At 41.7% G+C, this 16,080-nt stretch overlaps 1 protein-coding gene across 24 annotated transcripts in view; it reads right to left on the bottom strand.

The window, feature by feature from the left end:
* ATP2B2 (ATPase plasma membrane Ca2+ transporting 2) overlaps positions 1-16,080 on the bottom strand; it is a 388,888-nt gene that overhangs the window by 32,294 nt on the left and 340,514 nt on the right. For all 24 annotated transcript variants that reach the window (XM_088171680.1, XM_088171667.1, XM_088171659.1 and 21 more), the window contains 4 exons: positions 11,824-12,003; positions 10,771-10,858; positions 4,418-4,524; positions 3,612-3,803 (listed from right to left, as the gene is read on the bottom strand). In XM_088171680.1, coding sequence (XP_088027806.1) covers positions 3,612-3,803; positions 4,418-4,524; positions 10,771-10,858; positions 11,824-12,003 — 567 coding nt within the window. The remainder of the gene's footprint in view (positions 1-3,611; positions 3,804-4,417; positions 4,525-10,770; positions 10,859-11,823; positions 12,004-16,080) is intronic.

The raw sequence follows: 16,080 nt of genomic DNA, 5'->3' as shown, positions 1-16,080 counted from the left end.
TTCTTTAAGCACAAACCAAAAAGAGTGGGTGAGTGTAAAGGCAGCTTCATCCTGAAGCATCCCAATGTGCTGGTTTCAAACAGGTCATTTGAGAGGTGGCATGAGAAAGAACAGAACAAGTGTTATTACCTACAGAGAATTTTTCTCATTCTAAATATGAAATGTCACCAAAAGAACAGCCTGTGTAATGCTCATTAACCCAAATATTAATGATGGACTGAAACTATATTCTGTGTGTCAGAGAAAGCCAAACTGAGCACCTAAATCAGAGGAAAACTCAGTCCAGTGTGGACTTCCTTCATGCTCATTTTGAAGGTCACAGTAAGCTGTGCTGCCTTTTGGAAACGATAGATTTAAGCTCTGTTTGTTAAGGACTGAAACATTTCAGTCAAAATCTGTCAGCCAGACCTATGCACAGCTCTGCAGATTTGGATGTACATGTGTGCACCTAGACTGTTGCAGGCAAGATTTCTCTGGTAGAGTCCTGCACTTTGTGCTGGAGCTATTTTCATAGCAACCAGAGGGTACAGCATGTTCCCAAGTGCAATTTTTAGCAAAGCTTTCAAGCCAAACAGAATGTCCTTTGGCTGGCTGGAGTCAAAGCCTAACACAATAATGTGCATTTGTGAGGCAAAATCCTCCTTGAATGAGACAGAACCGGGAGCAGCTCGAGATTATTCACACTGAGTGTAAACAGTGGCAAAGGACAGCACTGCTGCCTTTCTGCTTCCATTTCCACTTCAGCTTCTCCCACACCTTTCCTCTGGGTTTGCATCCTGACTGCCAAATTAAGGAATTGCACCAGAATCTGCTTGCAAAGCAGCCCAGGAGTTCCAGGGGGTGCCCACTAAAACCTGAGAGCAGGGACAACATGCCCAGGGATGGTCTCACAGACCCCTGGGGCAAGAGAAATGCATTGGGCCTGATCCAAATCCTTCCAGAAGCCAAAGGAATGATACAAAGGATGAAAAAAGCTCCAGAATTAAAAAGGGGAATATGCTTGTACTGATAATGCACTTCACATTCACTTAGACTCAATTTAAACTAGTCCTTGCACTGATCCAGCAATATTTAACTTCTTCAGGCATAAAAAATTATTTGGTTAACAAATAGAATGAATTTCCCTTTGTGTTTTCACAAAACAACTGAAGAAATGCTGAGCATTGACCAAGAAATTTCACCTTAAACAAATGTTTATAGTCAGACACTAAAATAGTCAATAAAATCAGTTCCAGTGATGGTGCTGTCACCACTCTGCTGTCACCCCCTTGTTCTGACTGGTTTTGTACCACCCAGAGTTTCAGTCCTTATTCCTGTGTTACCAGCAACAATCATTTCACAGCTGGACATTTTCTCAAGATCCTGGCAAATATTTCCAAAGGGAAATTCATCCAACTTTGCTGCAGCACCAGGAATTTTGTCCCTCAGCACAGGCTCAGTGGTGACAAGAAGGGACCTCCAAGGCCTCTGAATGTCAGCCAGGGCGCAGGAGAAGTCTGACCTCGTGGGTTTGTCAAGGTACCTGGGTTTCTGGTTGCAAGGATCAATTCCATGATTCCAGTGTAAGTTTAGCCTGGAGCACAGCTGATGACTTATTCATTGCTTTGCTCAGGTGTGCCTGGGCTGAAATGTACCTGCTGAAACAGGTATGGGCATCTGGGTGATGCACCATGAGGGAAGCATCAGCTTTCCCACACTGCATCCCAATCCAGGGAGGCATTTTGTGACAGCACCTGTCTGCAGCATCTAAAATATACATTATTTTAGGACTGACAGCACGAAAAAGCACATTTTTTTATTTTCTCATTGAAACAAAAACCTTACACTGTACTGCATATATCCTGTTTACTGTCTAGAGGAAAAAAATATTTTTATTGCCCTAAAATTTCTCGAGGAAAAAATATGCTTGCTTTGAGATATGCTTCTTGCAAATGACCTGGACATGTTGCATGTGCACCAGGATTGCAGTGAGGGATTCATGGAGTGGAAGAGAGATCAGATCAACTCTGTGTGTCATTTAATTGGTCTGTCATCTGCATCTGGAATTAAAAATAACTGCCTGAAAGCAGTAAAATAATTTTATCAGGCAAAAAGATTAGGGTTACTTCCATGTGTCAGCACTGTTGTCTTGAAAATAACCTCATTCCAATAATGCATAAAAACGAGGTACTTATTAGTGAAGTATTCTGAGAGGAAAAGGCAAATTCATATAACGTCCTCCTTTCCCAGTCCATGGTGCTTTCTGTTGGACCATCACAGGCTCAAGGATGACAACACTGAGGGAGGCAAAAAAGCTCCTAAAAGCGAGTTCCTCTGGGAAAAAAGTCAGATTAATCCAGCCTGATGTCAGCAGCTCTTGCCTGGAATGCTCAGGAGAATTCCCAAATGTTTTGATGCCATGACAATTTTTTCCCTTTTCTTTTATATATCTTTATGTATTCTGAGAGCTCTTAGCATACATACCTGTAATTCCTGAAGTCTGATCACTTAGCACAGTCCTGATATTCTATTAAGCCACAAAACCAGACATCCTAAAGGCCTCAGAGTTAGAGGCCAGAAAACCTTATACTAACTTGAAAAACCAAGGTCCCCTCTAAAATACTACCTGTAAACTTAGATTAAGCTCATCCTGGAAAAAATACTTCAAAATAAAAAGGTATCACACTATTCATTCCAGCATCTCACTGGGGCATCTTTGTTAGACAAGCTCATTTGCAAGGTCCATAAAATTGTAGACACAATCTATCGTGTGCACACATTTCAGCGTGCTCCACCTTGGTGGAGTGTTACACCATAAAAATCCTTATTAAATACCAAGGTAAGAACCTTTAACTGTGTCCAGCTCTTTATTTTAGGACCAAGGAAGTGTTGCAGTTATGTCGAGACAGACATGGCTGGTATCACCACCAGTCCTTTAGCTGCAAACTCTTCGTGTCTTCTTCTCTTAACAAACTTCTCTCAAGCAACTCTCACTCCTTCTTTCATAAACCTCTCTCAGGTAACTCTGACTCCTTTTCTTACAGGCAGCTCCACATAGCTCTGACTCCTTTCACTCTGCATGACTGGCTAACCCCCAGCTGTCCCTTTCCCAGCCACCCTGCCCTGACTGTCCCTCACACAGCATCTTCTTACCTTGTCTGTCCCTTGCACAACCACGTGTCCCTTCCTCCTCACAGCACAGCCAGCAGATTCCTCCTCTTACTCCAGCAGACCCTCAGCCTCAAGATCCAACTCAAACTGCAAATGGTGCCAACTAACCCGCTCTTTTATATCCCCCAAGCTGATTGACCAGGCACAGATATTTCCACTCCTTGGTAATCAGTTCAGCTGCAAGTCACTGGGAAAGACTCCCTCCTGCCCTGTGCTTTTAGCCCAGCCCTGCACAGGGAACAGGCCTCAGTTTACCTGTGTGCCAAGCACGAGCCAAATGCAAGGCCCCATCCACGGAGAGCGACCGGATCGCGACAGGATCCCGGCAAGATTTCGGCAGGAATTGGGCAGGAGTTGGGCAGGAATTGGGCAGGAATTGAGCAGGAATTGGGCAGGAGTTGGGCAGGAATTGGGCAAGAGTTGGGCAGGAATTGAGCAGGAATTAGGCAGGAATTGCTCACCTGGGTGATGCAGGCGCCGGTGAAGGCCACGATGACGGCCACGATGTTGACGGTGAGCTGGAACTGCAGGAATTTGGAGATGCTGTCGTAGACGTTGCGGCCCCACATGACGGCCTTGACGATGCTGCTGAAGTTGTCGTCTGTCAGGATGATGTCCGAGGCCTCCTTGGCCACGTCCGTGCCAGCAATGCCCTGGGGAAAGGGGTTGGGAATGAGATTCCCTGCTGGGCAGCACAAATCTGCACAGTCAGTTTTATATTTCCTGGGATTTCGCTAACTCGGCCTGGTTTTGGAGTGAAACAGGCCACAGGAAAGGGAATTGATAGAGAGCAGAGGAATTCATGTGGTGATGGCTCTGAGTGTGTTATCAGATTAAAGACTGCTGATCATCAGAGTTACTTTTGTCATTGATGATGTTCTTTTGTTATCCATGAACAGAATTGGTAACAAAAATGAGAATTAAATGTCTTTATACATAGTCAGAGTACACATGGAAGACACCTTTCCAATTAGTGGTGGATTTTACCACAGCAAAAGAGAACTCCAGTGTTGGGAAGAAAAAGTTCATTTTTCTGTATGGGCACAGGATTCTGCATAAATCCAATAACTAATTTGACAAAATCCTGAAGAAATATGAAAACAAGCAATGCCAGTGAATCCAAGTGAATTAAAGAATTCTGAGTCAACATAACTCGTTCCCACCAATATATTCCTGCACCAACAAGTAATAACTAAGCAACTTCACATTTAATGAATGGAAAAGCTCTTTCAGCAAATTCATAATGGCACAAACATCAAGATTATACCATTGCAAAGCCAACATCAGCTTTTTTGAGTGCTGGTCCATCGTTGGTTCCATCCCCAGTCACAGCTACCACCTGCCTCTGTTCCACCTGTGTGCTGTCAATAATACCTGCAAAAAATGTAAATATAGGTGTGTGTTTACAGACATTTAAGGGCAGTAATTAGCAAGATAAAATGTCCCTGTAAAAAAGCAGGGTCTGTATAATACAGATTGGATAACACCACACAGGTTTACAGAGATTTAAAAGGCAGATCTGTAAGGAAAATAATGATGAAAGCACCACTACCCACTACTAAACATCACCATTAGAATTTACGTGGAAAGTTCTGATCCTGCATCATCAACACATCAGCAAAACCTGTACAGGCTTCAAAGGGCATGAGAGCAGCTCATTCTGTCCTTTTGTCAGATTCCTGGTATTTAGTGTTTTATGTCACAGCCCAGCACTGATCAAACATCAATGGATAGGATTTACCAAAAACTTAAGTTCGTGTTTAGGACTCTCCTAAACTGAGACCCAGCTGTAATATCAGCTTTACTACGAGGCCTTCTTAACCTAAGGATGACAAAAGTCATTGATGAATTTTCTTTAGCTGTAGAATTTTTGCAGCCGTGTTCAATTCTGCCAAACAATGATTAAGGAGATGTAAACTAATTCTTTACATTCTGGGCATTTTAATAAATAGATATAATAAGATAATTTCTACTTTCATTTTGAGATCATTTGGGAGAAATAAAAAACACTTTTCACTTGGTGAATCAAGTTTTTCACACAACAAGGCTGCAGGGAATTACTTTCCACTTATGCAGATAGGGAAAGTCAGGAAAATAATAAAGAATTTTTCAGAGGCTACAGAAGCAGCCCAGGTTTTTATAGGATGAAGATAATTCACCACTCATGTTTCTATTTCCATGTCAAGGTTCCTTAGAGTATGAGTCCAGAACACAGGATTGTTTGTAGGATACAAGAACACCTTTCCATATTGATAACTATGGGGAGGAACATGACAGAATTCCTTTTGCTAACACATTTTGCACAAAGTCGTTACCTCCAAAAACAATTATCCAAACCTACCCAGTGAGAAAAGCTTTCATTCTGCTCTGAAAAAAAAAAAAAAAATCCCTCCCATATCAGATAACCAAGGAGAAATAGGAAATTGCAGATTACAGAGCAATAGCTGCCTCTTGGCAAGGTTCAGGCTTATCAGGCACCAGAAGATTGCAGTGCCCTGTGCAAGCAGTTAGTGCCCTGTATTTTCAGACTTATGAAAATGAGAAAAAAAGCCTTATTCACTTTCCACTGGTAGGATGATCTCAGAAAAATGGCAATTATTCTGATAAGATCTTACAATTAGAGCTTTCGGTTTGTTGGGGTGATTTGCCTTTGGAATTACTAAATAAACAGGAGCATCATATGTCAGTACTGTTAAAAGCATTTACTTGGTCTTGTTATTAACACATCCTTTGATGTCAAATTAATAGTTTAAGCTTCTGGAAAATAAAGTCATTAAAATCTTTGGCTCATTAAGGTATTAACTGCCCCAAAGAGGTCGATAGTGTCCGCTCACAACTGGGTTCCAAGCGGGAGCAAAACCCAAATGAAGTTGAAGAGGCTCGAATAAATGATCTCCTACTAGAGATAAATGGATATAAACTGTGACTGTGTTGATGGCTGTGCCACCAACTGCCCTCCATCAGCCAATTCCTGTGTGCTGCCAAGTCATTCACAAGGTTTAGGAGACACTTTTATCCCAAAAACCACCTAACTCTGCAACCAGGATGACCCAGCACTGCCCAGAGCACAGACCTGAATACAGCCGTGGAAAACCAGACATGAAAAGGTCTCAGGTGTCATCAGCACCTGAGCCCCAGATCTCCCTGCAGTGCCCACTGGGAGTGACACAGGAAACACGTGGAATTCTGGGGATGGATTGCAGTGCACCCATGGGAGAGAGAAGGACTTTGCAAAACTCCTGTCTGCACGTCAGACAAACTTCTAACATGGAGCAGCAGCAATTATTAGGGATCCAGAGGATTTATCACAGCTCTACTGACACTCCCTGACTTGTGCCTGCTCCTTTTAATCTGTTCCTCCTCCCTGCTTCCTCACATTGCTGAATGTTTGCCTTCTTTCCAGCCTCCTTCCAAACACATTCAGGTTTGTTTTTAATATTCTGTTAATGGCTGTGATAAGATTTCACCCCAAGAATTTTCTTCATTACTGAGAGTTGTGCACAGACAAAATTCACAGTGTGAGGAGACCAGAGAGAAGAAGGATGCTTGGGAAGGGCTCTCCCTGTGCAGTCCTGAGCTGTGGGGATCAGGGGCAAATGTGACTGAGGGCATGAGCTGACAGGCTGCCAGTAAAGACAACATTCCTTGGCCTTTGCACTCAATCCAAGGGGCTGAAAAGAAGCTCCAGTATTAATTAATCACATCTAACAAACAGGAAATTTCTTCCAACTGTACAGCTTCACTCCAGTTGAATGCTTAAATACAGAATTCTAATAAAAACAGGTTTTCACAGGGAATTCTACTCTCAGCAAAGCTTCCTGCCAAAACAGCCTTTGCTCTTTCATTGGCTCTTCCCTCATGTTGAGCTGCTTGGCCATGACTTCCTCTGCCAGAAAGAATTTCTTTCAGCAGTCCTGGGAGCACACCTAGAGCAGAACATGACAGTGTGCTCCACACAGGGATCCTGCTGATGTGGCAGGAATTTGGGCAGGAATTTATCCTCCAGCTTGCATAAGACACAAGTTTCTCAGAGCAAGCAGCTTGTGTCAGATGAGGGCAAAGATCAGATTTAAAACAACCATGCAGAGCTGTCAAGAAGGGTTCTAAATGCATTAGCCTGCTATAAAAAGTAGAAAATACGAGATACAAAACTGAAATATATCCTACATCTCCCACCTTCCTCCCATTTAACACTAAGCAAGCATTAAATCAAATCCACTCAGGGTAAAAATTTAGGGAATATCAACCAACAATGTCTCTTCTGCAGCCATGGCTCAGCTCAAACCCACCCCAGGCAGCCCCAGGTTCTCCCTTTGTCACAGCACAGATGCTGCTCTATTTAAACAATCCTTGTTTGTCACCCTTAGAGTTGCATCAGTAAGAAGCTCCTGGGAGAAAGAAAATTCAGGTTTAGAGATTTCTTTCTGTCACAACTCTTAAAAGAGGCAGGAAAATGCAGCCCCAGCTAAGGATTTCAGAGCTGAAGCCCAGTTCAGGGTTAGAGAGGCAGGGAAGCTGATCCTCCCCCAGGCTCACACAGATTTGTGTTTCTTTGACAAGCTAAACATAGGTACAGACATGTATTTTCATAAACACGTCCTCTTCAAGTTAGTTTTTAATACTTCCAAACTTCTGGAAGCTCCTTCTTAATAGAACAAGAATTTGCAAAGTCTGTCTGAAGGAGAAAGCTCAAATTTATTTCAGTTACATGCTTGGGCACCTGCCTGGATAGAAATGTAAGGGTTAATATAAAAATGTTCTAGATGACATTACAGACAGCATTGGGATTTAAGTGAAATTCCTTCCCAAAGTTCAGGGTATCAAGAAATACAATTTTCTGTATTTTTATTATTCTACCCATCTCGTGGCTTTCCACATTAATGAGATTATGAACATACTACTATGCCACGCAATAATAATTGAAATATTTTAGTAATTAAGAGTAATTTCTAAAAATCTTTTCTTCCTAAAGTTCCCTTTCTGTTTGATAACAAATTAGCCCTACATAAGAATACTTGTTTTTAATGTCACCAAAAAAATAATTCCAGTCTAATTTAAATATATTGGGAGGCACCACTTCTTCAATTGGTAAACGGAATATTTCTTTGATCTTTCATATACCTTCTGATTATATTCCCCATCCATGTTAAAAAGCTGTTTCCCACAGTGTTTTTAAAAGATAAACTGACAATTTTGATTTATTTTAGCAATAACACTGTAACCTCACATCAGTATAAATGATACGTGGTTTTATTTATTTTGAAATAGAGTTAAAATATGAAATAAAATCAACAAGTGTCTTAAAACCCACCCCAGGTTGTATTTCAGTGAGATTTTGGTTTCACTGAAGCACTTTGTGATGATAAAGCATTCTGATGGGTGTTTTTCCAATCTACCCGTACTTCAAAGCCATAAATATTTGACTGCAAGTGTGTGCCCAGGCTGAAATGCTGAACCATGCCTTTCTCTGGTCCCTGAGCAGCACTGAAAACAAAAGTGAAAAATAAAAATGATCCTTTTGCTGGGTGGGATTGTGCTATGTTAAGGAGAAAAAAAAGATTCCCTCCAGCAGCTGTATGTCATTAAAAATTAAATATAAAAAAAAGTTTATTTTCTGATGTGTGTTTTTAGCCTAGAGCAGATAGAATACATCAAAGGGGAGAAAATCCTCTCAATCCCTCAAGTGTGTGAGAAAAACATAACATTTTAACAAGAGGCCCAAAACTAGTGAACATTTAAATAGTTTCTTGTAACTTTTAATGGCCCTTGGAGTATTACCAGCCAAAAGATTCCATCATGATTTCCACAGACTCATTCTTGAACTTTGTTAAGACACTTAATTGCTCTCTCGACCTTGTCACATTTTTGAAACATTAATTGTGGTACTTGCATGTGGCATTCGGTGAGAGTAAATATCTTTTGGGCTGTCAAAGTGCGTGTGCTACAAACCATCAACAGTTTGTTGTTCCTTTTTTCTCCAGCTCTCTATTGATTTCAATTTCCCTGGCAAACGTTTCCTTCTCCTCTTGAGGGAAAATCCTGAATGATTCAGACGAGCAGTCCTGAGGGACTTGGCTAATCCACCTAATGAAACACAAATTGTTGTGTTTCTGAAACAAATCAGCTGTTGGGCTGAGCAAGGGCTGTTCTCTGAGAGCTGGAGCACAGGGTTTGAGATGCCCTGCTGAGGAGAACTTCAGCTGACCTTGTGCAGGTCTAACACTGACCCATGGAGATAAAAATGCTCTCCAAACCTCTCCAATCCTGAACAAACCCCTGCTGGAAAACTGTTTTGGAGCACACCTCCCCCAGAAATGTATATTATTTATTAATTGCACATAGGTACTGCCATACTAAGAAATTGTGCACATTATAAAAGGGTGGGATGGAGATGATACATTTTGTCTCCAGCTGTCCCATCCAGCACCATGCCAGAGGTCCCTGGAATGATCCATGTTTCCACCTGGTCTCAAGCCCAAAGGACCCAACAGATGCAATATTCAAATTCACAATGGAACTTCTGCTCTAAAGTCATGTAGGCATTTTTTAAAATTGCATGATGCTCAAAAGCCTTTGTAATCAGTCATGTATGGAATCACAGAAATGAAACCTAAAGGATTTCCTCCCTAAATGTGGATTATTATTGGAGTAGTCAACCAGCTGTAAACAGGTAAGTGATCAGCTGGATCTGAGCCTGAACTTTAGCTGCTCCAAGAATTGCTAAAATGGGCTCTCCAGATTTTCCAGGGCCCTAGCAAAAGACTCCAGCTCTTTCTTCATCAGGAAGTCAGAACACAGCAATCTGCTGATGGGGCTTCCACCTGAACATGGCCAAAAATGAGGCTATTCCTGCATAAGACATCAAGTCATCCAAAGAAAAAAGTAAATTGCAAACAATGGGAGCATTCCATCTGCAGGCAGTGTGGTGAGAGAATGGAGTTTGTGTGATGCAGTTCCTATAGGACAGATTCTAAAAATACAGGAATCTAAAGGAAGCCCATGCAAATGACACAATTAGATGAGCCTATAGGAAAAATGGATTTGGCTGAAAATCTCCATCTCCACTGGGCAGCTCCCAGTTCCACCATCCCAATAACTGCTGTTGTGACAGGAAAAGGGGTTTTTTTCTTGGAATAGTCTTTAAGATAAGTGTAGGAGAAGAGATGCACTGGAGTGAGTGGATTCACTCTGAATGAGATTCCTCTTGTTTCCTTCATAAAGCAGTACAGGCAAAGATAAAAAAATCTATGTCCCTTCTTGTTTATATCTTGTTTCCCAGCAATATTTGCTTTCTGCCCAGAAAATGCACATTTTCCCTTCCCAGCTCAAGCCTCATTCCAATTAAAAGTCACAATGCAAATATGAGATTGCCTAAATCCACTTGCCAGGCATCTTATTGGTATTTCTCTTTTTCCTGCCAAGGAGTTTCCTATTATTTTCCATGTCAAGGCTGAGGTAGAACACAAACACAAGAGTGCAAGAAAACTTCCTTGTGCGGTGTGGGGATGTGCAGTTAAGATGACAACTCAGGTGGATTTGTAACAGTGAAATCAAAGCAGATGCTGTGCTTCAACACCTTTATCGTTGATTTCCACCCCCACAAGAGCAGTTTGCACCCACCTTTCACCAGAGTGTGTTTGTCCGTGGGGGAAGAGCGAGCAAGCACCCGGAGCTTTGGCCAGATTTTGTCAATCCGCTCCTGCTCGATCTGCAGGGGGAGAGCACAAAAAAAAAAAAAAGAACCCAAACAGTAAAACCACGGGCCTGTGATGAGCAGAATTTATATCAGAAAATTCCCCTCATTGCTCAAACATGCAGCTTTTCTCCACAAGCACAGAAAAATTCCAGCAGCCATGGATGCTGCAAGTGCAGACAAGGCTGGTACTAACAGGGCTCAGCTCCTGCCTAACACAGGTAAATTTTTCCACAATACCTAACCAGCCTTTTTTATCCTCTTTAAGGATAATTCCAGCCAGAATCATCACCCTGCATAAAGGCTGTTGGAGTTTCTCAAAGCTGATCAAACCTGTTTGTGAGTTTGTTGTTTTACTCCACGTGAGAACCCAAATCATTTATTACCAATAATGGCAGGATTTTCTTGTGTAGCAACAGGAACAAAGCCAAACCTGTTGCATTTATTAACATTCCCAGGATTCCACCTATCAGTGCAGGGAGCAAATAACTGTGTCCACTCATTTATGATGGACTCAAGAGCCAGCATAGAATTTACTTTTTTAGAACTGTGTGTGAGCTCCATCTTTGATGAGGAGTTAAAAATCTTCCAAAGGATAGATTTTTTTAATGCAAATCATTGCTGTGAGTACATTAGAGGAAGTGGAATAAATTAAAGACATGAGAGGAGCTGGTTCTCAGTACAGATTGCATTTTTAGGAGCAAAATTGCTGTTGAGTTCCTTCACCTCCTTGCCATCACCCTGCTTTAAAGGGCTTAGTTTTGATTTCTTGTGGAATAGTGCAGTGGTTCGAAAAACTGCAGAATTAGTCCAGCACTAAGCTTATCCTGGAAGAGGAAAGACTGGAATTTCACCACTGTTTCGAATTGCAAAAATGTAGTGGGAGAAATAAAAAAGGGATTTTTCCAAGCAGTCTTTACCATTATGAGGCACACAGCAGCGCAGGAGAACATTTCGGTGTTTTCAATGTTTTTATTTACCTCTCCCTTCTCATTTCGGATCCTCCTGTTGAACTCCTTCCCCTCGAGGCACAGGAAGTCCTCTCCCGGGTGGATGATGCCACACTTGATGGCGATGGCACGGGCAGTGTTGATGTTGTCCCCGGTGACCATACGCACGGTGATCCCGGCCCGCTGGCACTTCCGGATGGCTTCTGGCACCTGCAGGTGATGCCTCGGGATTTTAGCTTTTATATTTGTCAATAATCCCTGTTCTGCAAGTCCTATACTGCATCCTACACTCTCATTGCACATGCATAACTCTAAACTCCATGTGGAGCGTTAGTTAGTTCCTGTCTTCACATTCTGCTCACACACAACAATTCCTCCCCAGGAATCTCAAGGACACCTCACTGCCTCAGGCCCCAAAAATGAATTTGGGGGAGCAAACTGGGGGTAAATGACTTCATGACCTGCAGTGTAATTGGAGGATTAAGCCCTGATATGTAAATGGACCAAACTTATAATTGTGTGATAAACTCGTGACCATTGTCCCCCCTGGGTGCAGCCTCTGGGAGGCTCTGCCTGCCCAAGCTGTGCCTATGGAAGGCTCCAATAAATCCCCACTTTATTCTCCTGGATCAGAGGTAAAACACAAGGCAGGTGTTCCCATCCAGGAAAGTTTCAGGCCAAGAAGTGTCTGAAGCAGAAAGAGGAATCAGATGTGTTTTATCATTACTTGACTGCTGTGGAGTTGGGGTCACTCCACAGGCAAGGCAAATCTTGGATCAAGAAGCACAAAAAATATCTTTTAGATCAAAAATTTCTTTTTTGAATATCTTTTAGTTCCAAAAACTTTTCTCCTGGCTTGAATAAAAATGAGTGCTCTGCAGCTTTTTTGACCTTTAGTAAACTTGAACATAACTACTCAACTCGTGTAAATATGGAGAATACAAACATTTTGTACAAAAAATTATTTTACTTCAGATCCAAACTTTCCTTTCAACAAAATCTTAGAAGTTATTGTGATTCAGCACTACTTAATTCATTCTTATCAACAGGTGGAATTCCTAAACACAGGAGCTTAAAATTAGTATTTTAAGTGTTTGAAAATCATAAAAATGAAACCTGATTTTACTCATGCCTTTTTCTGCATGAGATAAACTTCTGCTGCACAGGAAATGTATCAGGGAGAGAGGATTCAGGGTACAACAGGGGCTGTGAGATTCATGTAGGGGCTCCATTCTCACTTGGCATCATACACATCTTATTAAAAGAAAAATACAAAACAGGAAAGATTTCAGGATTGAAAGAAAAGATTGATTCCTAAGAATTAAATAAAGCTGTTTTAATGCAGGTATTTCTGTAAATGAAGGCTGCAGAAAGGTTTCATGTCTGTAGCTCAATTTCAGATGGGGGATAAAATTCTGTTCCCTTAAATTACGTCCTAATTAATGATAATTTCTAAGTAAATATCACTAATTAATTCAGTCTCATTACATCTTTGCATCATTTTGCATTATTCTTATGAAAGCATTTTTTCTTCAAGAGAAAAATAGCAATATTATTTAAAGTGGGAGAATAAGGAAGGTGTTCAACATATCCAGAACAGCCTGGATGTTGTTCTCCCACTTCCCTAAATTCTCTATTTACCTACAAGAGTCTAGAGCACCCCAGGAGTCATCATGAAGGCTGAAGCCCTTCACAGAGCTACAGGGAAGTGAAGTGTCCTACTCAGAAGATGACAATGCACAATTATTAAAATATATTTTAAAAACTCACAACTATTTAAGAAAAGGTATCAAAATGGATATTAGTGTCTGTATTCAGTGCACCTGGCTGATCACAACCTCCAGCACAGATATAAATGTGTTGTGAGACTCAGTGCCAGTTTGAGGGGGTTCATCTCATCCAATAGTGCAGAAAATGCTGAGAAAAGGAGACACCATCTCCAACATTACACTGCTAATTTTATGCATTTTTAGATACTTTAATTTCCTCTGTAGCCACAAGCAGGGGACACTGCTGAGGGCATTAATGATTTGCCCTGAGCCAGTGTGACAAATATTGGGCTTTGAGGGATTTCCTGGGGCCAGGAAGGCTCTGGGTGTGCACTGAAAACCTGAAACCCCTACACCACACCACAGATCATGGTTCCCCCAATCTGGAGTGATTTCACACCATGCTTGTGAATATTCATTAAAGGCAGTTTGTGGAGCTCCTTTTTTCCAAAATGCCTCCCTAAACCAATGCCTCAGTGAGGACCAGAGCAGCACTTTTCCCAGGATTCCCAGGAAAATCCTTCCACCCTCAGAGGGTGACCACAGGACATGCTGTTTGCAGGACTCTGTCACACAGAGGTACAAAATCAAGGGCAGAATTCAGGGACAGAGCTTTGTCTTGCCATTTCTTCACCTCTGACTGGAAATATTTTCCCCACAAATTGTACACCCTGGAAAAATCATTTAGACCTAAAGCCTTTTAGTGATGTGAAATAGGTTTCTGTAGGGGAATGTATGATCAGGTTAAATCTGTTCCTTAAGCAAATGGCCCCTGATCTCCCCAGTTTCCACATTCATAATCCTGCCTAAATCCCATTTGTCAATTGGAAATGCTTTTGGTACCCACTGGAGCTGTGGTGACCCTCGTGCACAGGACAGGACAGATATAGATGGAAATCTGCAAAACCAGCCCAGTGGATTGACCATGAAGGAGAAAAATAAATTACAGTACAAGCAGCAAAAAAGGGTTATTCCCATGAAGTGTCAGTCCTATTAAACAAGGTCAGGGGAGGACAGCCCCAGTTGCAAACACGTCTCAAACTCACATCTAACTGGAGAAATCATTCTGTTTTCCTCTCCTGTCATTTTCTGGACAGCTGGTGGGTGGTATCTGATTTAATAGTGTGTACAGTAATTACAGTTAAAATATTGTTCATATTTTTTTGATTGCTGTAAGGGAGAGAGAGTGTTGGCAGACTGAGTGGGCAGAGGAAGCAGATATTTTCCATCAGTTTTGCAGAGCTTACGTACACATTTCACAGTTTTTTGGTTCATTTTCCCTCTGCAAAGCAAAACTTCCAATGCAAGCACGCATGAACAAAGGAATCCAATGCAGGAATATCTTTCCCAATCAGGTGACAAATAAATAGGAGATATTTGGAAGGGATTTACATTTGTCTCTCAGAAATAACAGACTGGAGGCGGTTTTTGGCAAATCAGTGTGAGCCAGTTCAGGCTCATTAAAATCAAGCCAGAAAGAGTGTCAGGATCAACAGAGAATCTCTGCAGGAGAAGGGCATCACTCTGCTTGCTCTCTTCCTGTGTATTTATCAAAGAAAAATAAAAAACACGCCCACAAAATATAAATATCAAGCAAGTAGTTCAGTGCCTGCTAAATCCAGCAGCTGCTGATGACTAAGCTGGTGTCTGAATTAACCTGGGAATATGGAAAAGCCATGGGTGGTGGGCATTCCAGAGAAAACTGGCATGTCCGACATCAGTTGGACGTCAGTGTTAAATAACTCATTCAAATTGTTCTTTTTAGTGTGTGGGGAAGAGGTGAGTGCCAGAAATCTCCCTGAGTATCCCAAGAATATCCCTGGAAGCAGGAGGGAGGAAGGACTCCTCCAAAACAGCTGGAATTCCCATCCATGCAATCACTCCTTGGCTGCACAGGAGCTCCCTGCCCAGCAGCCTTGGGGCAGCCCAACACCACCTCAGGGAAAAGGAAAATCCTGAGCCTTCCCCAGGAAACACAGAAATGCAGCTGAAGGGAAGCTAAAGGCTGCCAGGATGAGGACATTTTTTTAATTGGAATTACCTGGTCTATCACCTCCATCTGAATAAATCCTGACACTCGTGAATACTGAGAACATGGATAAAACAGCACTTCTAGTAACATTTCCAGATTTTGTATTCTTTTTTTTTTTTCCCTCTACAAAAAGCACTTTGAAAATGCATAAACTCCAGTGGGGAGTCGATTTAATGAACAGATTCCATTTTGGCAAAATATTCCCTATAACTGCTCAACAATTTGCATCAGCAATGGGAATTTCACATATGCACATTGTAATACTCCAACCAAGTCAGATATTCCAAACCCAGAGAGTTTTCTGAACTTTATGTTTTTCTCCTGGCTCAGGGTTTATTGGTTCATTTCTTTTCCCTAAGGTACTGCTTCTTATAATGTGCAGAGTAGTAATAATTTAAACATTGGTTTAAATATTTTCATGATGTTATTGCTACTCCAAAACAGTCAAAAGGGACAAGGTGGATAAAAATCAAAACCACAAGTCCC

Source organism: Sturnus vulgaris, chromosome 11 (genome assembly GCF_052056855.1).
Source record: "Sturnus vulgaris isolate bStuVul1 chromosome 11, bStuVul1.hap1, whole genome shotgun sequence".
Lineage (NCBI taxonomy): Eukaryota > Metazoa > Chordata > Aves > Passeriformes > Sturnidae > Sturnus > Sturnus vulgaris.
The sequence above is the reverse complement of the archived record's forward strand: the minus strand, read 5'-3'. Positions and strand labels throughout refer to the sequence as shown.